The 26176-nt window shown below is 57.5% G+C and overlaps 1 protein-coding gene across 35 annotated transcripts in view; it reads right to left on the reverse strand.

The window, feature by feature from the left end:
• The window catches only part of AFDN (afadin, adherens junction formation factor), a 129194-nt gene that overhangs the window by 23257 nt on the left and 79761 nt on the right, over nt 1-26176 (reverse strand). For 20 of the 35 annotated variants that reach the window (XM_085015267.1, XM_085015233.1, XM_085015278.1 and 17 more), the window contains 11 exons: nt 24487-24605; nt 21436-21497; nt 21117-21322; nt 18968-18988; nt 18122-18267; nt 17439-17533; nt 16828-17093; nt 15361-15504; nt 13323-13521; nt 9751-9854; nt 7182-7268 (listed from right to left, as the gene is read on the reverse strand). In XM_085015267.1, the coding sequence (XP_084871393.1) occupies nt 7182-7268; nt 9751-9854; nt 13323-13521; nt 15361-15504; nt 16828-17093; nt 17439-17533; nt 18122-18267; nt 18968-18988; nt 21117-21322; nt 21436-21497; nt 24487-24605 (1449 nt within the window). The remainder of the gene's footprint in view (nt 1-7181; nt 7269-9750; nt 9855-13322; nt 13522-15360; nt 15505-16827; nt 17094-17438; nt 17534-18121; nt 18268-18967; nt 18989-21116; nt 21323-21435; nt 21498-24486; nt 24606-26176) is intronic. The other 15 variants (XM_021085815.2, XM_085015257.1, XM_021085831.2 and 12 more) reach the window with 1 other exon arrangement.

Raw genomic sequence — 26176 nt, forward strand, 5'->3', positions numbered from 1 at the left:
GCAGTACGGTGTTCAAGGGACTGTCAGACGGGGAGAGGAGGACGGACACACACGCGCGCACACACGCACACGCACACACACGCGCGCACACACGCACACACCACACACACGCACACACACACACAGCACACAAGAGGCAGAGGGCTAGATCCCCAGCCCTTAGAAGCAGCAGATGAAAGGACAAAGGCCACTCATGTGGGGTCTTGAAGCTGCTCTCCTCTCCTTTAAAGGGAGAGGAGGAGGCTTGCAGGTTCTGCGCGGGAGATGGGACAGCTGAGGAGTGGGGGAGGGCGGAGGGGGAGAGCGGGCGTGGGGGGTGCAGGTGGGAGAGGGCAGAGAGGCGGGGGGGCGGTGAGGAGCAGCAAGGCCACAGCTGGAACGGGCCGAGCTCACAGAGACCCTGGACAGAAGGACAGGTGGCAGGAGCCGCGCTGAGGGCCTCAGGCCGAAGGAACCGCGCACCTCTCAGGGATGCCTCAGGCCGCCGCTGAGGACGGGCCCGGGTTAGGCAAGTCTGCTCCGGGTACCTGCTTCCTCCCAGCCTCCGGAGGCTCCTGGGAGAGGCCGAGGCACGGGGCTCCCAGCTCAGGGACGCAGAGGACACCCACGCTCCCAGCGTCCCAGCTGCGATGTGTGCAGGAGCGCGATGTGATCACCAGCATACAAACACCGCTAAACGCGAGCCAAGAAAAACAAGGCCGGGCAGGAGGAAGCGGGCAGGCCCGGAGCAGCACGCAGAGCCCCCGCCCTGCCTTGAGCACGGCAGCTCAGACCAGAGTTTCGAAAACAGCGGAAAGCCCTCTTTTTTGGTAGGAACAAGCTTCCTTCTGAAAGACCAGTTTTCAAACCCGTTCCAGACAGGCCTTCCGGCCCGGGCGACCTGGCGGCACACGCGGTGAGCGCCCGGACAGGCCTGGGCGCCGGCCTGCCAGCGAGGCCCCGGGTAGGCTCTGTTCACCGGCTCAGCGGCTGCATGTACAGTAGGACACAGACAACACGGCGGCATGGACCCTGTGGCTCCCCAGACAATAAAGGTGGCGCCCGAGTCCCTCCCAGGTCGGGCCCCGTCTGGCTGGGGGTTCCTGAGTCTGAGACGTGGGCACCGCGTGGTGGGAAGCGACTTCTCCGGGGCAGCTTCCTGAGAGTCTCAGGGCGCCTGCTGCTCACACGCGTCAGGCCGGTGAAGGTGAGCTCCCCGTGGCATAGGCACGGGGGGGGGCCCTGCAGGGCTAAGCCTGACCGCAGGCCGAAGGTGGAGGGAGCCTCCCCCAGGCTGTGTCCCTGCCACGAGAAACGCGGGCTCTGCCTCCTTCCAGCACGAAGGTCATGGTCCCTGTTCTGTGCTGTACACGGCAGCTGCAACCAGCACTGCAGTCAGTGCAGGAAACCTGGACCTGGGCCACTGCTTTAAGCAAAATACTGGTCTTTGATATAATTTACCCTTAGAACAAACATAGCACACTGCTTCCAAATTCATAAGCAGAAGCCGTGTAGGTCTTTAGTCATTTCACACAAAGCCCTGGCATTTCCACGCAAGAAACTCTGCAGTCACGCTGGCTACTAGGAGTTGGGCTTAATGAGGAGCTAAGAATTTCCCGACTTCACTTCTTTGCCTAGGCCTTTCCTACCTGGTCCCAGGAGGATCAGTAAAGAGCCTGAGAGCAAAGGGCTCAAATCTGTAAAAGGACGAAATGCCAGTTCACGAAAGGAACTTGCTCTTCCAACGGTGAGAAAGAAGGTGCTGTGTCAGGAAACACTGTCTTCATCTCCGTTTGGAGACACAGGGCTTTTATTTTGTTTTAAGCCAAGTAAATGTGAGACTTAAAAGACATCAGACAGTCAAAGCACAGAGACGCAACCACTCACTTTTAAAAGACAGAGTAAAGCGTCCTCAGTGCTTCCCAGATGGTTACCTCTGTGTTCGCTTTTAGGAAAAACGGGTTTTATTTAGAGCAAGCCTACAGGCACCACCACCTCACAGCCAGAAGCAAGCTGCACTGCGGCGCTTCCTGTACGTGCCTCGGCAAATGACCGGCAGCAGTTTTACCATGATTTCAAGCAACTTCCACCATGTTATGAGTAGCAGGATTAAATTAATATTTACTTCCTGTATCCAAAGTCCACGGGAGCCTTCCGCTTTCAGGAACCGCAAGTCTGTAGCCCTGAGACACGAGCAATGACTGCCTGGCTGTGCACGTCCAGGCGCCACTCACCGGCTGCTTGGTGAGCAAGCCAATGACCGACAGGCTTCAACACAAAGGTGGACGAAGCAGCAGGCTTCCGGGACGGCCGTGAGAGTCCGCCCGGCCACCCCGGCCACCCCAGCCTGAAGAGACTCACCCCGGCCTCGGCTCTGCCGACGACAGAGAACCACATCCTGGGCTCCGGGACACATCGACGCCTCCCCCCCGAAAACGCAGCCGTCTCCTCCTGGCCGTGCCCAGCAAGTGACCCGGCTGGCCCTGCTTTGAGACTCTGGCCACCGCCAACCCGAGCTGGACGCCCAGCCTCTGGGCGGCATCTGCCGACTGCAACTAGAGCCGACGCAACCCGCCGCCTCTTACGCAACCAGTCAGCTGGATGCTCGTTTACTCTGTACTTCATTAAACTTTAAAAAGAGCCAGAAAAGATAAAAAACAGGGGGCTGCTGTGCCTTAAAAAAACCACACGAAACAGGAGGGCCGGTGCTGTCCGCAGATGACTGGGCGGCCGCACACGGAACACGCAGCGCAGCCGAGGCGCCGAGCCCAGCCTGTGCCAGGCAGCGGGTCCCGCCAGCGCTCCACGTCGCCGCTGCCCAGGCTCGCAGCAGCCAAGCCACAGGGACTGAGCCCAACACGAAGGCCACGACGGCTTACAGAAAAAATGCAACCCACAGGCACAAGCACGGGTCACGGGGTACAACGGAACCACAGACGCCACAGGCTCTTCTGAGACGAACGCGAACCGCAAGGACAGACGACCTGCCGTGTGTCCTCACCAAGGCCCAGGCCCCGCTCGCGGCTGCGCGCCGGGGCACAGCTGGCCCCAGGTCCCCGGGGACCCAGCGGCAGAGCGACACCCACCACGCGCCCCCGAAAGTCCCACGTCCTCCTGCTGTCTCCGGACCCAGGCACGCCCGTGCCAGGCCTCGACCACGCAGCCTCAGTTCAGCCTCGGCCAGAAACCCCGGGACTCCCGTTCCCTCCCAGCTTCAAGGCCCCGCGAGGAAGCCGGAGAAGCTGGGTTCCGGGAGCAGTCGGGTCCACACGGGACCGCTCAGCAGGGCTGCTCCTAGAAGAGAGGGCCTCCAGCCCGGAAACCCAGGGGTGGAGCACGCACACGTGGGCACCTGGGCCGCCCCACGGGCTCCTTCAAAACCAAGCTCCAGCCCCTTTTCGGGCTCCCCGCCGCGGAGGGCAGCATGGGCACGTCCTGGGGTAGCTCTCCCGCACTCACCAGACCCCCCACACGGCAGCCTGTCTGGAAGCTGCCACTCAACAAATTTGTGGCAGTGTCCCGGACGCGCCAGCAACTGGGACCCCTGCGGCAGCGGCCAGGACAGAGGCAGGGGCACGAGGCCTTCTCCGCGAGCTGCACCTGCAGCGGGCCGGCCCCTCCAGCTCCACGTCACCCCTTTCCGTACGCTGAGCTGCGAGCACCTCCCACTGGAAAGCAGTACCAGCTAACGTTCTAGTCCCCCGGGGGCACTTCTGAGCCCCTCGGACCCCCAGTCCCTCAGGTCCAGAGGGGAAACGTGCAAGACGGCGCCAGCCAGATCACGCCTACACCCGACCCCCTCGATGGCTGCTTCTCTGGCCTAGAGCGGAGCCCACAGTCCAGCAGCCTTCGGGCCCCTGCAGGTCAGCGGCCCTGGGACCCAGCCACCCGCTCACTGACCACTGCCCCGTCTTTCACGCTGTGACCCGGACACACACTGCAGCAGATGTGTCTGCACCGTCAGGCCCCGCTCCAAGGGGTCTGGCCTCGCCTTCACCTCCTGTCAGCCCCACTCAAAGGGCTCCCCGCACAGGCCCGTCTCGGGGCACTGCCTGCCACCGTCCGCCTGGTTGGCACCGCTCAAAGGCATTTCTTCAGGGAGGTCCCCACTGGTCTCCACTCCGCACTGAAGCTCAGACACTGGACATTTTGCCCAAAGGCCACTCGCTCTTCCAGTTCCTGCCCCGACTCTCAGGGCACCTATGCCAGTGCAGCAGCTGCCAGGTGGTACAGATGTCCCTGGCACAAGAAAACGTCCCTAGGTTAAAAAGTGACTTTCACGCGAGCCAAAGGTGCACGGAGTCTCATCAGCCCCGTTTCACAAGCGGCTGCGCTGCCCGCCCAGGCGGGGCTGAGCCTGGCACTTCTCCTCAACGGGCTCTCTCACGACAGTTTGTCTTCTGGGTCTAAACGGACAAGGCGCTCTGTTCCCTGTGCAGTTATTTGAATGGGGAGGAACCCCTGATGTGCTGGAGGGGATGTTCCCCCCCCCCAACCTGGGTCCCAGTCTTGCCTGTGGTGCTGAGATGGAGGCCCTGTGGGAGGGGGGCTGCCTGCAGGGGCGCTGTGTGAGTGCTGGGGGGTGGGGGGAGCCGGGGGCAGGGGTGCTGTGTGAGTGCTGGGGGGGTGGGGGGAGCCGGGGGCAGGGGGTCTGCCTGCAGGGGTGCTGTGTAAGTGCTGGGGGGGTGGGGGGAGCCGGGGGCAAGGGCGCTGTGTGAGTGCTGGGGCGGTGGGGGGAGCCGGGGGCAGGGGTGCTGTGTGAGTGCTGGGGGGTGGGGGGAGCCGGGGGCAGGGGTGCTGTGTGAGTGCTGGGGGGGTGGGGGGAGCCGGGGGCAGGGGTGCTGTGTGAGTGCTGGGGGTGGGGGGGGCCGGGGGCAGGGGCGCTGTGTGAGTGCTGGGGGGTGGGGGGAGCCGGGGGCAGGGGTGCTGTGTGAGTGCTGGGGGGGTGGGGGGAGCCGGGGGCAAGGGCGCTGTGTGAGTGCTGGGGCGGTGGGGGGAGCCGGGGGCAGGGGTGCTGTGTGAGTGCTGGGGTGGGGGGGGCCGGGGGCAGGGGCGCTGTGTGAGTGCTGGGGGGTGGGGGGAGCCGGGGGCAGGGGTGCTGTGTGAGTGCTGGGGGCGGTGGGGGGAGCCGGGGGCAAGGGCGCTGTGTGAGTGCTGGGAGCGGTGGGGGGAGCCGGGGGCAGGGGCGCTGTGTGAGTGCTGGGGGGGTGGGGGAAGAGCACGTGTCCCTCAGAAACCACGTGTGAGCAGTGCACGCGTGCATCAGCCAGGCTTCCCAAGTCCGCTGGGATGGGAAAAGCTCCCCCTGCCTTCTGTCTACACCTGCAGTAAGCCCAGTGCTAGAACCTATCTCCCCACGAAAAATACTATCGGTGCTGGTCGTCTCCGGTTTTTCTACAGCTGTTTGGTTGAGTGTCTTGGTAAAGGGAACGGGACCAAACCACCCTAGAGATGTAAAGATTAAAAAGTAAGACTCATCCCCCACTTCCACGAACGCGCTCGCCATTCTCTTCTGCATTAGATGTTATTTCGACCGTGAACTACTTCTTCCGCATAAGGTACGTGCTAGCATCAGTCAAAGCAACAAGGAGCCGTCTTCAGACGGCCGCACCCCCAGGCCACGCGAGGCCACGGGAGCCAGCAGCTGCGCTCACCTCTGTTCTTACCACAAATGACTAATTCTTTTATGACCACAAGCACTCGAGTCTTCTATTTTTATGACGAAACCACTCCACTGCCCTCCAGAGGGCACAGTCCCTGCTGACGGCTCCTGGTACAAAGGCAGACGCAGAGCGGACGCAGGGCCCAGAGCGGCCTGGCCGCCCCCAGGAGCTGAGCAACGGGGCGGCGGGGAGGGTAAGCAGGGAGCTCAGGAGGGGGCGTGGCTGGCAGCCCGCAGTGGCAGTGGGCAAAGGCACAGAAGCAGCTCAGCCAGCAATGGCTGGTGAGGACGGAGGAGTCGGGCCAACCACAGACCATGGGCAATGCCAAGGCTGCACCTGGCGGGCTTCCTGGGGGAAGCTCCCTCACCAGCCAAGCACGCACATCTGCCTGGGGACTCGGGACCGGGTGCTTCCCCCGCCCCGTCTACAAGGCACCTCCTGCAGTCAGGAGGTCTCGGCTGCTCCTCCCTGACCCCCACCAGGTACTCGGGACAGGGCTACCTGGAGGCAGTGCCCTTTGCCCTTTTCGGATGCCTCCTGCCTGCGCTGACGGGCGAGGGAGCCGAGGCTGGACAGTGGCTCCTTGTCCCGACCCCCACTGATGCCTGGCAGCCGGTGGGCCGGAGGCCAGTGGGAGGGGCTCGTGAGGGAGGGTCCGGGCACAGCGGGACAGGGTGCCAGGGGGAAGGGCCGGGGACTCTGGGGCAGACGAGACTGACGTCTCCAGAAAACAGGGAGCTCTGTGCTGAACGAGACAGGGGGCCGCCCCCCACCCCCGCAGCCGATGACTTCAAATCTCCAGTGAGACAAGCGCCTTTTACCCACAGCCATGGAAGACACAGCGGTTAGATGCTCTGGCGGGCTGCAGTGTGACAGAGTAATTTTTACCCTGAGAATTCTTTCCAGAAAACGGGCGTCTGGTTCACTTGGTGAGCCAAGAGGGAACCGTCTAGAGCTGCTAGTCGGCTCACAATAGCTGGAAAGGCCCCCGAGCAAGACCCGGGTCAGGAGGAGTCAGCGTGAACTCTGGACTCTGCGCTGGGCTGGACAGACCCTGCCCCAGCTCGGCTGAGCCCACGTGACCTGGCACTTCAGACCCCACCTGCCATCCCCAGGCTGAAAGCCTGGCCCCTCCCTCCCGCTGGTCCCGCCCCAAGGCCACCGGCTGTCCAGGCCTTCAGTCCCTGCTTGCCCACTCCCCGCCACAGCTTCCCAAAGTCCTCGCTTCATCCTGCCCCTTCTTTGCTCCCAACCCTCTCATTTCTCTGGGGTGGAAACTCCTCAAACTGTCAATCCAGGCTTTAAAATTACCGAAGCCCCTCTTCCCTCAGTTCCCCAGCCCCTGCGTGCACAGTGCCCGCCTGCTGTCTGCCCCTCCTGGAAGGAGCCCTGGGATGGGATGGGCGCCCCCTGGGGATGAGGTCAGAGCCCCCCATCGATGTGCACCCCGCCCCCTCCAGCGCAGAGCAGGGGCCTGACGCGGGCGGCTGCCTCGGGCACGGAGAGAGGCCCGGCAGCTCTCGGCGCCTGCTCTCCTACCTTCGCTGCGACGATGCTGAGGCCCATCCCGTTCTGCTTCTTCAGGGTCACAGTGATGACTTCGGGTTCTTTCCTCAGAGGCTGAGCCTAAAGGACGAAAACAAAGATTCACTGAGTGGCTGAAGGGCAAGGGCTTCCCCACGGCCACTCGCGCCCCTGCAGGTGGTGGGGGGGGAGCGCCGGGCAAGGCTGGGGGGCAGCCCGAGCACCACTGGGCACTCTTCACGCAGCACCTGCGAGAGAGCTACCAAGGCGCTCGCCTCCAGGGCCTTCGAGACAAAGCAGCATAAATGCGACTTAATGAGCATTATTTACAGAACTTGACTTATAAAACTCAACATGCATCACTGCAGTGTTAGAAAAATCTGATCATAAAACAAAATTAAAATGCTACTGTTGTTACCTTTCAAAACAAATTAATAGGTGCATTTGGGTTTTTGTTTTGTTTTTTTCTTTTGCTTTTTAGGGCCACACTCCCAGCATAAGGAGGTTCCCCAGCTAGGGGTCAGATTGGAGCTATAGCTGCCGGCCTACACCACAGCCAGAGCAACGCAGGATCCAAGCCATGTCCTACACCACAGCTCAGGCAGTGCCGGATCCCCAACCCACTAAGCCAGGCCAGGGATCGAATCGGCATCCTCATGGATCCTAGTTGGGTTTGTTTCTGCTGCTCCACCCACAAAGGGAAGCTCCCCAATAGGGGTTTTTTTAAAGAGGAACTTTAACCTTATTTTACACTGTCTATGGAGAGGAGAGCAAAAAACAGTTACAACAAAGGTGATCTAACATCTTGGACTGTTGGGAAGATTCGGCAGTGAAAATGCAGCAGAGGCACTCAAAGCAGTGCACTGCTGCCCCGTCAAGCCCGCGGCCGGGTAATACTGAAGTGACGGACTGAGCTGCTGCCCAAGGAGACAGGCCAGTTCTCGAACAGACCCACCAACAGATGACAAAGAGCTGTTATCCACTGAAGCCACATGTTAGACACGGGTCGCACCTCGTGTGAAAGAGTTCACAAAATGAAAGAAGAAACTGCCTGAGCAAACACACGAGGGAGGATTTAATTAACTCAATACACAGGTATGAAGGCACATTGCCAAGAAGCGGTAACTATACACATGGCTTGTGAATTTAGAACCAAAGCCTGTATGAGAATATTTTAAGGGAAATCAGTAAGATGAGGTGACAAGAGTTCCCGTCGTGGCTCGGTGGTTAACGAATCCGACTAGGAACCATGAGGTTGCGGGTTCGATCCCTGGCCTCGCTCAGTGGGTTGAGGAGCTGGTGTTGCCATGAGCTGTGGTGTAGGTTGCAGATGCGGCTCAGATCCCGCATCGTTGTGGCTCTGGCGTAGGCCGGCCGCTATAGCTCCGATTCGACTCCTAGCCTGGGAGCCTCCATATGCCACAGGTGCAGCCCTAGAAAAGGCAAAAAGACAAAAAAAAAAAGACAAAAAAAAGATTAGGTGACAAAATTTTTTAAAACATCGAGACCTGAATTCTCCTAGGTGATCCAAGAATAAATGAGAAAGGTGAAAAAAACCTGATTCCATCCAGGGCCTTCTCTTTCTATAAAATCTGGGAATTAGAAATGGCTGCTGTTGCTCGGGGTCTGACAAACAGCAGCTGGCAAGGTCGATGGCGGGTAGGAGCGGCACACTTGCTGCATCAGTGTCCAGCGGGGCCATCTATCTGGGTGACGGCGACCATCGCTACTTCCGTTCTGGGGGCGGACAGGACACCTGCTCACATCTAAAGCTCCTACCAAGCAAACACAATTCCTGGGAAGTCAACGTACAAAACATGCATCGTGCCATCTGCTCCAGGAGCTCCTGCCACCGCCCGTGATCCACGTTTTCTCAGAAAAGCAGGAATAGGCATCTGGTCTGGACTGATGCTGACTACTGATTGCTAACTAGAATGTACCATGGGAGCTCCCAAGCCTTAGAAGACTTGGGGCTGGTTTTCACAGATGAGACTCTCCCAGTCTCGGTCCAGGCACACCGCTCTAGGACAGGCCTTCTGGGGCCAGGGGAGAGGGGACAGGTGACTGAAGAGCCATGTTCACCCACAGGGAAGACCCTGGCCCTCAGCAGGAACCTTTCCAAACGTGTCGTCTCATTCACCTGGCTCCACTGAACCCTTAATGGCTTAAGAGACAAAAACTGCAATTTTATTTAAGGTAAATGAAACCAAAGATTTGCCTTGAGTCTTTCTGGACGGACATGCTGGCGTCCACGCTGCAGGCCCCCTGATCAGGCCCTTTCTTGTTTACAGCTGTCTGGGGGAAGCAAGGCAAATTCTCCTTAGAACCTACGAGGCTACTGAATACCCGTTCAACAGGATGCAGAGTATGAGTCGATGATCTGATACATGTTTAAGATACGGTAGAACTGACTAGAACAAAGAAGATGTCTTTTACCGAAGAAAAATTTTCTTGGGAAAACTCCCCAAGGTTACCGTATGAACGTATTTTCAAACGCGTATAAGCGAAACTGTCCAGACAAGGCCTGAACATAGAAAAATCTCTGCGAATGGCCAGGATTCGAGGCGCCTGTCCCCGCACTCACCAGCTCCGTGCTCTCCCGTGCGAGGCGGCTCTCGTACTCCGCACCTTCAAAATGTATCGTCCAGGAACCCGGAGAGCGCGGCTGGGGCGTCAGCCTGCAAAACCCTGGGGAGGAGACAAGCCCGCGTCAGACGGCGGGCTTCGGCTCGGGAGGCGGGGGAGCGCGTGGGCTCTTTCTCTCCCTCTGAAAACGGAGTCCCAGACTCCGAAGGCCCACATCTGCTCTGGCCCCGCGGGATCTCCGCTCCAAGCAACGTGAACCTGGTTCCCTCCTCTTCGCGCCAAAGGGCTTCTCCCGCACGTCGGGAGGAACGGCAGAGCCGCCCCGTCTGCTGAGCAAGCGCCCCAGCGGCGGCGAGGCTCCACCCAGAGGGAAGGAAAGCCGGGCCTGCAGAGCCGGGGGAGGCGCGCGGGCTGGGCAGCGAGGCTGGCGAGGAGCCCGTCACTCTGCCCACGTCTCCTTACGAGTCGCACGCGCTCAGGATTCCTCCAAACAGACTCAGAATCATTTTATAACGCTTTAACTACCTGTGATATTTTCATCAGGGACAAGTGACATCTTCACAAAACTCAGCCTGTGTCACTCCTCCACCGAAGAGGTCTTCGTTTTCTCAAAAATTCTGTGACAAAGTCCTATCACAGTGGCCCTGCTCAACTCCTGATTTCTCCAGAGTGGTCTTACCAGCAGCAGGGACAGGGAGGAGGAGCGTGCTGCGTGCCAGACACCCCTCGTCCCCACGACCCGGGGACTGGGGGTGGGTCCTAGCGGGCACCGGCTGCTACTCCCATCCGTGCCAGTCTCCACCAGCAAGGGTAACTGTGGCTGTGACTTTTGGACATTTATGCGGTTGGCTGTGGCAGAGGGGAAACGAAGATGTTACAGGTATACGCAGGGAGTTCCCACATGGCGCAGAGGGACTGGCGGTGTCTCCGTAGCTCCAGGATGCAGGTTCCATCCCTGGCCCGGCACAGTGGGGTGAAGGACTGGCATTGCCACAGCTGCAGCGTAGGTCGCAACTGGCTCGAATCTGATCCCTGGCCCAGGAACTCCATATGCCACAGAACAGCCAAAAATATATATATATATTACTATATACTATATATATACGCACACACACACTCAGTTAAAATAAAGGTACAAATTAATTTTAGTTTTAGTCCTTTAAAAAAAACCTCACTGTTTCCATCTATTCGCTGGAACACTGTCTACAATTTACTTCTCTTTCCCTGCTGTAGGGATTCACAGTTGTCCTGGTTCTGAAACATCAACAGTTGTAACCTATCCTCTCATCTGTGCGGATGGCCGTTGCCGCACCGTCTGGACCATGGTCAAGTGATGCCTTGGTTCCTGGGCTTAAGGAACGCGCCCCGGATCAGTGCCAGCCCGTGCTGGTCCCGGGGCCTCTCTCCCAGGACGGTGCTGTGCGAGGAAACGCAGGGAGTGCAAGTTGACAGCACACCCTAGCTCTTTATTCGGCTTACGAGGAATTGAGCGTGAAGAATAAAAACGCTGCTGTCATCGAAGAAAGCTTCCGATTCTTTGTAAGTCCCGTAAAGGCACCTTTGTACCCGGCACGTTTACCACCTGAGGCGTACGAAACAAGAGGTGATGCCAAGACGGCGATGGCCCACCACGTCCGTCCTCAGTGAATCGCTCAGGAGCCCGAGCGGGGTCAGGGAGACGCCTCCTCCTCAGGGCCAGCCCTCGCTGCTCCCGGCCTGGCAAACAGCCCCACGGCCCTACCGCAAACCCGGCCCGGCACGGGGCCAGCACCGAGGAGACTCAGGGAGAAGGAGCACCGCGTGGCCTGTCCCTAGGACTCAGACTCTGACAGGGGCCGGGGGCGCAAGCGTGGTTCAGGCGCTGTCACAAAATACCACCCAAGCGAAGTCACGGGGGGAGGTGCCCAACCGGGATGGCAGGAACCAAGCAGTGGTGACAGCTGCCGGGAGGGACCGGAGGTGGACAGGGTGACAGCAGGGTGCACGGGAGAGGCCAGCACTGAGGACACATGTGGCCTGCGGGTCCAGAGGGGGCACCAAGACTGGCAGGAGAGGCTGCGCTCCACGGGTTGGTGGACACTAGCCGGTAGGCGACGTGCAGGGCAGGAGGGCACGGCGTGTGAGGGCCCCCAACACGCCCTCCTGGTGCGGGACTCCCAGGGCCCCACGGGCGCTTCCTGGGGGACGGGGGACAGGGCGAGTGGAGAGCACGGGGCGGCGTGCCCGGGACGGCCTCAGACCGCGTGCTGGCTGGTGGGCAGCGCGTTTCCTTACCAGCCGTTCGCGGCCTTGTCGAAATGAATTCTTTTAAGCAAAATCAACCCTTTGAAGACGTAAACGCCCACCACGGTGAGGGAGACAGTCTCCGAAGGGAACCAGCACGTTTGCATAAATTTATACGTATTTATCTATCTGTGGGTCTTAAGTTTTTACTATTATTTTGTTTGCTTAACTTAGCTCTTAAACTTCTGGTCAATTTTTCTACTCAACCGAGTTCCACATTACAAAAAAGCAGCCCCCTGGAACTGAAATCTGGTCTAGCTCTAAAGCCCAGGCTTTGGGTGTAACCGGCTACGGGAGACCTCACCTTTCTGCACCGTCTGGCAAAAAGACCGAGCTTTAGAAACGGAGGCTTTGCGGCAGCTCTGCACGAAGCAAGTCGACAGCTGCCATTCTTCTCAAAGCGCCTCCCGCTTGGTGTCTCTGTGTCAGACCGCGCCTGCCTCAGCTCCCTGCCATCTGTGCCAAGCTCCTTCGTGACTGCAGCAGGGCTACGGTGCCCTGTGATCCCCGCTGACTGAGACTTCGAAGGCACAGGTGATGGTGAGCAGATTCCAGTAATAAAGTATTTCTAACGAAGGTGTTTACACTGGTCTGTGCAGGCAGGGTGCTACCACACACCCAACAGACCACAGTCCAACACCGTGTGCTACGGTGTCTGCACCGGAAAATGCACGTGAGCGGATGCCCTGCGACAGTCACCTTGGCGTAGTGGCCGTGTCTTCATCAAGGTGCATCAACCAGAAGGACAAAGAGGACAGTGAAAACGGGGCAGAAGAGGTGCACTGGTGTCAAGAATGTCAGCACACGCGTGTGCAAGCCTGACACCCTCACCCTGGCTGACTCTGCCCAGGCTGCAGGGCTGAAAGCTGCACGGGAGCCGGTTCCTTCCTCACGCTCACCTTACAGGTGAGAGGTGGGGGCCTGGTTCCCGGCTGCTCTGAGCAGCTCTGCGCTGGCGGTGACGGTCTTTTTGCCAGACGGTGCAGAAAGGTGAGGTCTCACAAACTTAGAGTTCAAGGTGCAGGTACCAGGTGGCAGAACACGGAGGCGGGGGCCTCAAGCCCTGACCCCCCCCCCGCCCAGGCGGACCCGGGGCCATGAGCCAGGGAGCAGAGCAGGCAATCTCGGGAGGCCCAGCACGCCATGACCCCGGGGCCCGGACGACTGTGACCAGACACCTCTCTCCCAGAAGCTCCCGTGTGGGCTGCACCCAGACACACCAGCAACAAGCTGCTCACGCCGACGCACGCCACGGTCCAGACCTCGGTGGCGGCAGAGGACGCTCACCTCTCTGGCACAAAGGATCCAAAAACTCCTGCAAGCCGTTGGGGATGTTTCTGACGACGTCACACGAGTAGCCGTCCTCCGGCAGCAGGAAGGGCAGCTGCAGGTCAGGGTCCTCCTCCAGCCGCACCTCCCTGCCGTCGCTGCGCGCCAGCTCGTCCGCCGTGTTTTCAGCCACGGCCACCACGCTTTCTATCAGATCCTGGCCGGAGACAAGGGCAGGTTACAGCGGTGCCGAGCGGCCAGTGCAGCTGGCCACTAGTGAGGAAGAACGTCTCACCAGGTCTTCCCCGGCCGGGTCGTGGCTGTGCCCCCACGCAAGGCTAAGGAGGGGGAGCAAGGGCATCACTAATTCAAAACCTGTTTGTAAAGCAAAACGTGGAAACAAGCCAAAAGTCCATGACAGAAGCATGGATTCAGAAGATGTGGTACACAGGCAGAATGGAATCCTGCTCAGCCATAAAAAGAACACAACAATGCCATTTGCAGCAGCATGGATGGAACTAGAGGCTCTCATGTTAAGTGAAGTCAGAAGGGCAAATACCATCTGATCTCACTTCCATCTGGAGTCTAACATACGGCCCAAATGAACCTTTCCACAGAAAAGAAAATCACGGACTTGGAGAAGAGACTCATGGTTGCCAAGCGGGAGGGGGAGGGCGTGGGATGGATGGGAGCTTGGGGTTAACGGATGCAGACTCTTGCCTTTGGGATGGATGAGCAATGAGATCCTGCTGTGCAGCACTGGGAACTGTCTGGTCACTTGTGATGGAGCATGACAATGTGTGAAAACAGAATGTGTACATGTACGTGTAACTGGGTCCCCATGCCGTACAGCAGAAAAAAAAATTGTACTGGGGAAATAACAATAAAAAATTTAAAAAAAAATTATACAAAATAAAGCAAAACGTTAGCCAGGTACATACACCTAATACACGAGCTAAAATATTAATTTTAAAAAATAGGTACTTTTTAAAAAGAAAGAAACTGTTCAATTCCTTTTCAAAAGGAATCCAGTTTTCCTGGCACAATTCCCTCACGTCCAGGTGTTAATAACCTCATTTTCGGGCTACGTGACGCAGGAAAAGCCCCCACCACGTTAAACAATCGGGATAAACACATCCACCCCCAGCTTCTGCAGGGGTTACTTCTGCAGGGAGGGCACTGTTTGTTTAAGAACGTTCTACTAGCAGACGGCAGCCGTGCAGGACAGCCCCCGATCCCAGCTGCCGCGTGGCCCCGTCCTCCATCTGGCCCTCCCCAGCCTCGGCTGCCCGGGCGCCAAAGCCCTGGGTCCTGAGCCGCCGTGCGGCCACAGCGCCCGCCTTCCCCGGCCGGGTCGTGCTCCTTTCACATCGTGCTCAGGTCACAGGCTGTCCTGCTGGGGGCCAAGTGCCTGCTGGGCTTTGGCCACCTGGCACACACCTTTCGTCGGCATAAACGCAACCGGGAGATCAACCCAATCCGGCTGCACCCCGTGGGGTTCCCAGGACCCCGGCATGGCACTGCGGGAGCGGGGAGCTGGGCACTCTGAGAGCCGGAGAGCAGCAGCAGGGGTTCTGGCCGCGCCTCTCGCCCTGCTCTTCCGGAGGAGCCCCCACACGCCAGACTTAGCTCTGGCGGGGGGGAATCGGGCTTTTCAGATCCCCTGCGCAGGCCTGGTGGCGGCCCGGGACGCGTGGCCCCGGCGATGCAGGGAGCCGCCCTCGGCTGTGGCAGCAGCCTGCATGCCTTAGGCTCCTCGTCACAGCGCTGGACCCACGAGCTCAGTGTCAGCGCAGCTTCCTAAGGCCACCCTCCCCAGTGTTCCCTGGGAACCCGGCTCCCGGAATTAAACCCCTGCCTAACGCTTATTAGTCCCTCCCTGCACCCGAGGCGAACTCACACACCCACCACCAGCAGGAGCGCCCTGGGAGAGGGTTACGTCGACCCTCTGACCTCTCTCTCCTCCCCCTCCTCCCGCCTCTTCCCCCTCCCCTCCTCCTCCCCCTCCTCCCCCCTCCCCCCCTCCTCCCCCCCCTTCCCCCCCCCGCCCACGCACCGGCGGGACCAGGGGCTCGTCGGGCGCACAGTGGTAGTTGTGCAGCAAGGCCTGCAGCTGCAGCGAGTTCAGCTTGAAGCAGGTGCTGTTGATGCCGGCCGCGTCCTCCGGGGCGTACTTGTCCATCGTGAGCAGGGTGGTCGCCTGGGCCAGGGAGGAAGCGACAGCAGGACGCACATAAATACGCCGCTGTAGCGGAGGCCTGTGACACTGGAACTACCCGCTGATTGGAGGGTGAAAGGCAGGACGTTTTCGAGGAAACACAGGTCGGCTAACATCAACTACGCGTCAAACTGAACCCGAAGCCCCATCGGCCTCGTAAAGAAAGGCTTTCAGACCATCTCTTGATTTAACTGAAATACACATGTACCTTCATAAAGCACTTAAACCTCATGGAAATGTTAAACATTTTCCTAACCACGCAGATGACTCGTTACAGGGGTCTGAATAAAGTCACCGAAATGACTTCTGTCATAAGTAGCTGATTCCATCAGAGGGCAGAAACCTCTTTCATACCAACTCCCTCTAAGAGACTGAGGAAAAAGCACAAAATTATACACTGTAACAATAATAAACCCTCCCGGCTGGGAGGCTGCAGGTGCCAGCTGCCAGCCTCTGAAAACCTAAGACGCTGGCAGGGCGGGAAGCCTGCGGGCGGCGGCTGCTCTGCTGCCCTGTCGCTGCCTCCTGCTCTGTGTCACCACGGCTTCCCGGAGCGGCGAGCTCAGACCCCTTCTCCTCACCGCTCCATCTGCTGCAGGGTCTGGCTCGGTGGTTACCTGGCTTTGGGCTCGTAAGGAGCCAATCGTTCTTCTTCTTTGGCTGGGCCTGCCCCATGTGGGAGCTCCCGGCTCAGGGACGGAACCCTCACCACAGCAGCCACTGGAGCTGCTGCCGTGACCGTGCCAGACCCGTAGCCCACGGAGCCCATTTTCGAATGGGAACTTGCCTGTCAGTGCGGAGCTTTAGGAAACACACCCTACGATCTCAATTTAAAACCCTTGAAGGGTCCCCTCTCCTGAGGACCACACACGCTGCACCTCGTCCTCCTGGATGCGCGTGCTCAGGTCCTGACCCTGAGTGACCCAGAAGGGCACCTTATTTGGGGGAGGGATCTGGATGGAAGGAATGAAGTCCAGGGAGGTCAGCGGGCCTGGCCACCTTGCTGGACACAGAGTGTGCAGAGCCAGCAGGCGGGCCCACGGGCCCAGGGACCCCAAAGGCTGGCAGCCACCGCCAGGGCCCAGGACAGCCCCCGGGAGCCCAGCTGCCCTGCCCTGGGTCAGACTTCCGGCCTCAGACCTGAGACAACAGGTCTGCGCTGCCAGGCGTGGTTACAGCCACCCAGGCGGGCAAACCACAAACCACAGAGGAAAAGCCCCAGGCCCAAGTCCCGCGGAGCCCGAGTTCTCACCCGGGCAGGATCGGAGGCATGCCCACCCGCACCCACGGGCCACGGCCACCCACCTGCACGACCCTGCTGAGGTGGCAGTCGGCAGCCAGCTCCAGGCCCTGCTTCTCCGCCCAGGCCTCCACGTGGCCCAGCTGCTGGCGGACGATGGCGCCCCAGTAGTGGGAGCACAGGCCCGACTCGGGGTCGGTCAGCAGCCTGTTGAACAGCCACATGTTGATGAAGTGGAAGAGCTGGGAGAAGAGCTGGATGGTGAGGGCGGCGTTGACCCGGCAGCGCCGCAGCAGCGACATGGCGCCCGTGAGCGTGTGGAGGACGTCCTCTGTGCGGAGAGACGGCGCGGCGTCAGGCCAGCCGCGCTGACACCCCGGCAAGCCCTGGGGCCACGATCCCGACCCGACGGGGGCAGGCTGTGTGCTCCGGTCCACGCAGGCGAGAAGAGCCGCGCCGGCGCAGGCCCCTCACAGACCCCTGGGGGAAGCAGCCCAGCGCGACGGCCAAGCTGCGAACTAAACTACTCTTAAGCAGAACAGGGAGGGGCCAAGTCCAAGAGCTTATCCCGTTTGCTTCTAAGATACCTCCCTCCCACGCGCAGCCAACACCACGGGGAAGCGAGACAGGGAGGGAAAGGGGAGGAGGCGGTGAAGGAGGAAGAGAAAGCCCTCACCTATTTTTGGTCTTTGCAGACTGTTCTCCTCGGGGTCGTCCAGAAAGGCCGGCATGTAGTTGTTCAGCTCTGACTGAAGACAGTGAACCAGGTATCTGAAATCACACCATCAGTTCTAGTCTCGGCCGGACACCTGCTGCCAGACCACGTATCACACGGGCGACAGTGTGCACTGCTGAGAAATCTTTTCTTTCTTTCTTTTCTGTCTCTTCAGGGCCGCACCCGCGGCATATGGAGGTTCCCAGGCTAGGGGTGGAATCGGAGCTGGAGCTGCCGGCCTCCGCCACAGCCGCAGCAACGCCAGATCTCAGCCGAGTCTGTGACTTATACCTCAGCTCACGGCAATGCCAGATCCCTAACCCACTGAGCAAGGCCAGGGATCGAACCCATGTCCTCATGGATACTAGTTAGATTCGTTACTGCTGAGCCATGACGAGAACGCCTAGAAATATTTCCATGTAAAAAATGTACACAGTAGTTTTACTTCTAGGATTCTTGAAACAAAGCTAAGCGAATTCAATTTGTTAAATCAGCACCTTTTGCACATAGTTATTTGCGCTTCTCAACACCCATCTTCCATCAGGGTCAATAAAAACCTTTAACGTCAGTTCCGAAACTTTAACCAGAAAACACAGGCTTTCGATCTTTATAGAACACCGTCATCTCTGAAAACACGCTCTTACTTAAAGGCCATCTGAACCAGGTGAGCCAAAACATCCTGGGCGTCCAGTGTGATTCGACTGAGGTCTCGGTCCTGCTTGATGAAGTTGAGGAGTTCCGACGCGTTGGCCATCCAGAACGCAAGCGCCCCCGCGATGTTCTTCTGTTTCTGTAGACAGAACACACGGGCATGAGCCGCCTCGGGACACCCAAGGGCAGCCAGGGAGCAGGAACGCCCTTGAAGGGCGGCTGAGGACAGGCCAGTACCTCCCCATCTCCACCAGGAAGTCAGCACAGATACCAGATATTTGCAAAGGAATTTGGGTCCAGAGGAAGCAGTGGGACTGAATGACCACCGCCCCTTCTTCGGGATTGTGTGGAAACACATGGATCAAATCAGCCACAATTTGCGGAATCAGCGAATTGGAGGGCGCATTATCTGGTAGTCTGTGAAGCAGACACACGCGTATCCATGGTTACCACCGCCGCCCTGATAGCCGCAGTCACTGGCGGGGGCGCCAAGGAACTCGGCATCAAGCCCTGATCTATCGCACCGTCTCCCGACCACAAGGCAGGCCAGGCAGCCTCAGATGAGATCCAAAGGGGAGGAACCACGGATAAACAATCAAGAGGAGAAACAGAACTTTTGTCATCTCATATCCACATGAAGTGCATGAAGCAAGAGTTATGAAATGCCGACAGAGGCCGCACAGGCCATAAAGGGTTTAGTAGTGCGTGTTTCAGCTGCTGAATGAGTGTTACGAGCCGCTCAGTCCAGGTGTTGAAGTGCTGTGTTTTGACATGGAAGCAGCATGAGAAACTCAGCTAAGCCAACAGAGCCAGGACGCGCGCCCAGCAGGGTGTCCTACCTCAGCCACCTGGTCTACTTCCTGGAGAAAAACACACGCGGGGAGACCAAGCAGAACGAGAGAAAGAAACTCGTCAACAATCACGATCGTTTAAAAAAAATCCACACACTAACATGAAGGCACGACACGGAGGCACGACACTTAGTTACACCGTCCCCGCGGCACAGACGCGCCACGGCCCCGCCGCGGTGGCGTCCGGGCCATGGAGGCTCCGCGTGCCGAAGGCTGGCCGCTAAGGACGCGACGCGCCCGCACGCGTGGGGAGCCGCCCCGTGGAGGAGCCGTGACGCGGGACACGTGCACACACCGTCTCTAACAGATTTACCAAAAGGACGCAACGTCTCTTAACCACACGGTGTGTTCGATGACTTAAAGGTCCAGGAGCCGCTACTGCCCCGGACCCGTGAGTAAGGAAGACGGCAAAGACCAACAGAAACAGTGAGAGCTGAGGACTTCAACACGTACTAAATACTGCGTACACCCGTACTAGGAAGGAGTACATCGTTTTTTGAAAGTAGGTTTTTACAAATTACAGAATTTTAATCATTTCATATTTTTCCCCCAAAATTCGATTCTTCCAATCACATACTAAACTTTAAATCTGAAGGCTGGAAGCCTTGTCCTAATAATGGCGATTTCACTGTCTGGTTCTAATTCAGTAAAAGTGGGTGGGTCAAAACAGTAGTTTGATACAGGTGTGATAAAAAAATAAAAATAAAAAAACAAAAAATGTGATTGAAGTTTAGGAAAAATACCCAGGAGTTCGATGGCGGCGTTTCCCAACGTGAAACCCAAGTGTGATGAAATACAGACAATGGCTCTGTATGACGAGTGAAAGGAAAATCCACACTGGTCCATAAAACAGTAAGGGGAACAAAACGGTTTTAAATAAAACGACTTTCCTTTTGGTCTACTTCCTAACTTGGGTAAAAGAACCCTGATGCCCTTAAATTCATACGCTAACCACTCAAACACAAAAGAGACATTTCTTGAAAATTTGTGGTCTTTTTAAACAGTTCTGAAGGAATTAAGACTGGTTTGCTTCAAACTCTGCAGACAGGACTCGTGGGCTTTTAACACTTCGACCAGAATTCCATGGAGGACTAATAAACCGCGCTGACGGCTGATTCAGGAAAGCTTTTTGATTTTTAAATGGGGCCACACCCGCGGCGAAGCTGCCGGGCCAGGAAGGGATGGAATCCGAGCCACAGCTGCAACCTGCGCTGGATCCTTTAACCCACTGCACCAGGCCAGGGATCAAACCCATACCTCTGAAGTGACCCAACCTGCTGCAGTCAGGTTCTTAACCCAGTGCACTACAGCAGAAACTCCAGGAAAACTTTTTAAAAAATTCTTTGAACTTACTTTCAAGGACCTGAAAGATTAAATCTCCAAGTTATCTATAAGTTTGGGAAACTGTTGGGCAAATCTTATCAACTACAAATAAGCAGCACAAAAGGAAGTACACCGTCCTACTAAGGGAATGTCCTTACTTCCTGATATTGTCAAAATCCATTTATGGAAGAACTGGCACCTGATTTTCATCGTTAGGTGAGAAATGCCAGTGTGTCCGTTACGTGTCCATCGAGTACCATCGCAAATCCACATAACAGCCACCAACACCCTCGTAGGCTCATTATAGAAGAACAAGTCCCTTCTCGGAGCCAGTGGAAAGTTTTTAAGAAGGTGGCTGTCGGGAGCTGGTGGGCAGGAAACGGTGAGCGACGGCTAACGGGTGAGGGGCTTTGTCTGAAGGATGGGACGGGCTTAGAACCCGGCGCAGGTGGTGGCTGTACAACAATGCGAACGCAGCACACACCAGCCGACCGGCCACTTCAAAATGGTTACTTTTACGTTACGGGAGTTTCACCTCAATAAATTCTTACTTTTAAATTCTCAATGTCGTCTAAAAACTGCTGTAATTTGAAAGGTCTTCCTCATGACCACCAAGTGACCGTGGACCCAGTCTGTCTGCCCTTAAAATTCCGAAGGAAAGAAACAGAGACGTTTTCCTCCTTTCAACTTTGAAAGTCCTGCAACCTTCAACAGCCTCACCCAGCTTCGGTTTCAGCAGAGTCACGCGTGCACCCAAACGCGGCCCTCGGGAGGGGCCTCCCCGAAGCCCCAGCCGCCAGCAGGGGGCGCTCACCTGGATGACGCCGTCCATCATGCTCACCATCTTGTTGACGATGGCGATGACCTTGTGCGTGCGCTCGGCGGGGCTGACGTCCGGGCGGTACTGGCTGGACAGCACGTGCCGACACGCCATGTACAGCACGTACGTAGGCGACAACTTAAAATGCACCGTCGAGCTATTCGTGTAATTGATGATGGCGGATAAGAACGAGTCTTCAGCTGTGGGAAGATTTCGAAACAGAAGAAACGGGAGAAAGAACACAAAGCCCATGAAAATCAGAGCACAGGGGACAAGCAATTGCTCCCTTCCAACGGGATCTGGAATGACTCACCACTTTCCCTGAATTCGATGCTCGCGGGCAGCGTCAGCTCAGGCCCAGCGGCGTCCTGCGGTCTGAAAGAGGCAAGGGGCGTCTCTTAAAACCAGGTCCCACAGCTGATGACATGCCCGACAGCCGTGGCACGTCTCTGCTACTAGTTTCTAAACGTCTCCTGAGTTTTTTCAAATAACAAACAGCCCGGTGACTCGTTTTCGAGTGTAACCTATTCAAACATTCAGAGGAGTGTACGGGGGGTGGTCACAGCGCGGCTCCTCACAGAGGTCGCCGCCTTGAGGCCTCTGCCTCTGTCCCGAGAACGATCCGACCGCCTCGCCGTTACTGATGAAGACTCGCAGTAGCGCAGAGACGGGCTGGCCGGCACCTGCCACAGCGCTGGCTCAGCTACCAGCGCCAAGACTCCTAGAGACACAGAGAGAATCCAGCCCACATGGAGCCTGACACTGCGCTCTTACACATGAAGAAGAAACGTGTTCTAAGACCCGATGCTATCTTTCTCTCCTGATAAAGGCTGGACAAGGTGACCCAGGGAGGGCCAGCACTTCTGATGCACACGGGGAGGCACGTCTGGTGGTGCCGAAGACAGCCCACCACAGCTCTGCCGTCACAGACGGGCTCACCGAACAATCCCCCTCCCACGACAAATGTCCTCTCCCCCGCCCTCACCGGCCCCACGGGCCAAAAGGTGGCTGAGGAGAAAATGCAATGTGACAAGGTGATGCAAACCACCAAAATCATCAAAAGTAAAAACAAAGTCGTCTCACCAAATTATACGCTTTGAAACGTATGATCCAATCTATGCTTATTAACTTGATTTAACTCAACAAGTTAAATCAAGTTAATAAGCATTTTTGGGTATAAAAATGCTCGCAGAAACAGAATATAATTCAAAAGCTCAATTATTTTAACTTTTCTCTCTTAAGCCATATTTATAAACATCTAAATTTGGACATAGGCAGTTATTTTCAATTTAATATCCATAACAGGAGCCTGGATTAATTTTACCAATTTTTAACAAATCTAATAAAAACACGGAATTTAAGTTCTCAATGAATTTTTTTTTTTTTTTTTTTTTTGCTTTTTAGGGCTGCACCCAAGGCATATGGAGGTTCCCAGGCTAGGGGTCTAATCGGAGCTTCAGCCACCAGCCTACACCACAGCCACAGCAACGCAGGATCTGAGCTGCGTCTGTGACCCACACCACAGCTCATGGCAATGCTGGATCCTGAACCCACTGAGCGAGGCCAGGGATCAAACCTGCATCCTCATGGATACTAGTCAGGTTCATTTCCACTGTGCCACAGTGGGAACTCCCTGAAAAACATTTTTTAAATGTGATGGGATATGATTCCCATCATTCAAAAAGATTTTTTTCTTGACTAAAGTTAGCATTTAACGCTGATTTTATGACTCCCCAATCAAGAGCTGCTTATGCTGACACTGCGTGTGTGAATCATGTCTCCATTGATGGCTTCATACCAAGAAAGAAACATACTCACAGTTCAAGCAAAACCTTAAAAAGTCTTGGCAAAACAAAAGAATACGACCGTGTAACAAAATCAATTAAAATGTGTGCTCAGAGGATACAACTTCCCACCTGTGAAGAACCTTCCCGAGGCTCTCCTGACGCGACATAAACATCCCGTATTTACCTGTTGTATGAGCCTATCAACTCGGCAAATCCTAAAAGCAGGTTCTCATCGGTCTTCCCCTCCCCATCGGGACATGTGCTCATTTATCATTTACATCTTTTCGGGCTAAGAGGCAGCCTCCTGAGCACGTGCCGCAGGCGCTGCCCACGCACCAGCTCCCCACCGGATGGCTGCCCTGGGGAACACACCGCCAGAGCCAAGTATGGACGCACAGCGCGGACTACCTCTTAGTGCATCCAAAAGCCTTCACGCAGCCAACAAAACACGGAATAATAACCAAAGGCCCACAACAAAAGCAAGTTAAGAGCCTGAGATTCCCTCATGAATCTACGGACCTCATACGGCGGTGAACGACATGAACACCTCACGAGTGCCCTCTGCTGCAAGACGGAAAACGTGACAACAGTATCATTTGCTTGTCGCCAAACCTCTAAGCGACCAGCCTCAGCAAATGCCTCTGTTAGCGGATCTGTGAAAGGGAACCGTCAGCACGGCCTCAGCGAAAATCTGAGCAGGACTCACCGGGCTCCACCCCGGCCTTGCTCACTGGCTAACGCTCTGGTGTTGCCGTGAGCCGTGGGGCAGGTCACAGACACAGCTGGGATCTGGTGCGGCTGCGGCTGGAGGCCGGCAGCTGTAGCTCCAATTTGACCCCTGGCCAGGGAACCTCCATATGCCGTGGGTGCGGCCCTAAAAAGCAAAAAAAAATCTGAACAGCACCCAGAGGTGACGCTCAGAGCCCAGAGCTGAGAACAGAAGTGCGTGGCACTGCAGCGTCAGCTGACCACCATGCCTGAGGGATGGACATTACCTGCCAAGGCGGGAACTTTAGACGTCACAGCAAAAAAATCCTGATTTATTAAGGTGACATATATTGAAACATCTTAAGAAAAGGCGGTAACAAAAGGCCTAAGTTCTCTGTTGGAAGAAGCTAAGTGAGAAGAAGGCCAGCAGAGGAAAAGGACTCAGCCCAGCTCAGGACGGGGGACACGAGGGCAGAAGCCAGTCAGGTGGCTCTCAGGACTCATCAACACACGAGCTGCTCCAGCGTCACCTGTGACTGTGCCTTTATGACACGTGAGGGTTTCTTCTAGAAACGGGGAAGTGACCAGCTCGTCTAAGTGCGAACACCTTCACATACAAAACCCTATAAAGACTCCCTCTCTCCCTATGTTTTTATAGAGCGGCCCGTTTAAAACAGAAACACTGGCCAACACGGCAGCACCTAAGTACGGGATATTCTGTGGAAGAAGAATTTTTTTCAATTCGGAAACGTGGAAAGGAAATGAAATAACCCTTAAGAACCCCGCTCGGCAGTACAGAAGGTCCTGCCGCTGTCAGCCTCAGCCCCCGTCCCCGTCCCCGTCCCCGGCGGTGGCTCGGCCTCTCCCACCTGGTGTCCTGCCTGCGGGGCTCCTGCGGCGGCTCCATTCGCACCATCGGCTTCACCATCCCGCGCTCGGCGCTGCTGGAGGCAGACGGGGCCCTGTCGCCGTCCGGTCGGGCGGAGCCCTAAGCCACGGGGCAAACAAGGGGCGTTGAAACACCGCGCAGACAGCCCAGCGGCACCGTTGCCGCGAGGGTAACCCGACACGCAGCCACCTGCCTCCTCCAAGGGCAAGACACCCGGGCCCGGGACAGAGGCGCGGCAGGGGCCCACACACGGCCCTGCGGCAGGGACAGCGGGGCGCGACCTTCTCCACCCAGGTCTCGGGTCCGAACCAGCCGAGAGGAGGTGCTACAGGGCGAGCCAGGCCTTTGCTTCCTTCGGCAGTTTTAAGAAAGGCCCTCGAGATCCGCTCCCGACCTGACCGTCAGCTCCCAACCTAGGGAAGAGCTCAGTACGGGAAGCGGCCTGTCTGGGGCCCTCAGCACGGAAGAGACACCCGGTCGCAACCCCACCCGGACGCGGCGCCCCTCCCACAGCGCCAGCTCCTAAGCAGCCTGCGACGGGCAGAGGCACATGTGACACGTGTGCAGAAAAGAGCCGGCATCGGCACCCTCATGTCAAAATCCACTGCAGCAGAGACCTTAACAGAAGATTCATCACGTCCCTTCGGGCAGCAACTGAGCCTGGTTTCCCACATTGTCTACGCATTTGCAAAGCAGGAAACATTTTCAGCAAAATGACTATGTTCGGTTTCAAGAGCATTTATGAGCTGAATTGTTCCGGGCTCTTGTCTGGGCCCTTGCGAAGCACCGGGGTAGAGCAGTGAGCGGACAAGAAGGCCCACCTTCGGCGGTCGGTGCACAGGAGCAGAGGCGCGCGGCATTCGGCCGCCCGAGGGATGAGAACCAGGCGCTGCGAGAGCCTGGTGCTCAAGGAAGACCCCCAAGGAGGCGACGGGAGCCAAAGGGGGAAGAGAGCAGGAGCCGGGGGGTCAAAGCCAGCGGGAAGGGCGAGCCACTCAGGCCCTGGGTGGCAAAGCAGAGCAGAGCAGCGTGGCCGCGTGCGGTTGAGAACAGCTGTGCCAGGCGGGCAGCCTGTGGCACGTGGGATGAGAAGCCGCAGGGGTTTCAGAACGGAAGCAGGGCACTTGAACAAAATCCAGGTGAAGTTTCTAGAGTCCTGGCCCGGCTGCCGGGAGGACGGAGAGGGGTGCTCCTCAGACGCTCTGCAGCCCCCTGCCATGTCACACGGCACCCAGGCGGGACCCCTGCCGCAACGGCGGACAAGGCGGCCTCTGTGGCCAAGGCCAGAGGGTGGAGAGTGAGGCAGCATGGAAGGCCTGGGACCGACCTCTGCTAGGTGACACCGAGGCTCGGCAGGGGTTAGAGGGGCGAGCGGCAGGCCCTGGCGGCTGGCGAGGTCGGGCCGACACGCCTAAGACCACGTGCAAGGCCATTTTAACCACAGCAGCTGAGCACGAGGGACCAGGACACGCGCCACCAAGAACAGGGGGCCTGAGGTCTGAAGCCTTGACGCCCCCCCCCCCAAACGTCAGAAGCCAGGCAGAGGACAGGGAGGCACCCACGAACCAGACGAGCCCTGAGGTGGGGGCAGCAGGAGACGCTGGGGGCCGGTGGTGACCCCTGGGCAGACCATGGGGCCTGGCCACCCGGGGCACTGGTGCCAGTGCCAG

The sequence above is a fragment of the Sus scrofa genome, chromosome 1, assembly GCF_054392235.1.
Source record: "Sus scrofa isolate SSC_HxYL_T2T_F1_AM1 chromosome 1, Sscrofa_HxYL_maternal_Yorkshire_Landrace_v2.0, whole genome shotgun sequence".
NCBI classification, from domain to species: domain Eukaryota; kingdom Metazoa; phylum Chordata; class Mammalia; order Artiodactyla; family Suidae; genus Sus; species Sus scrofa.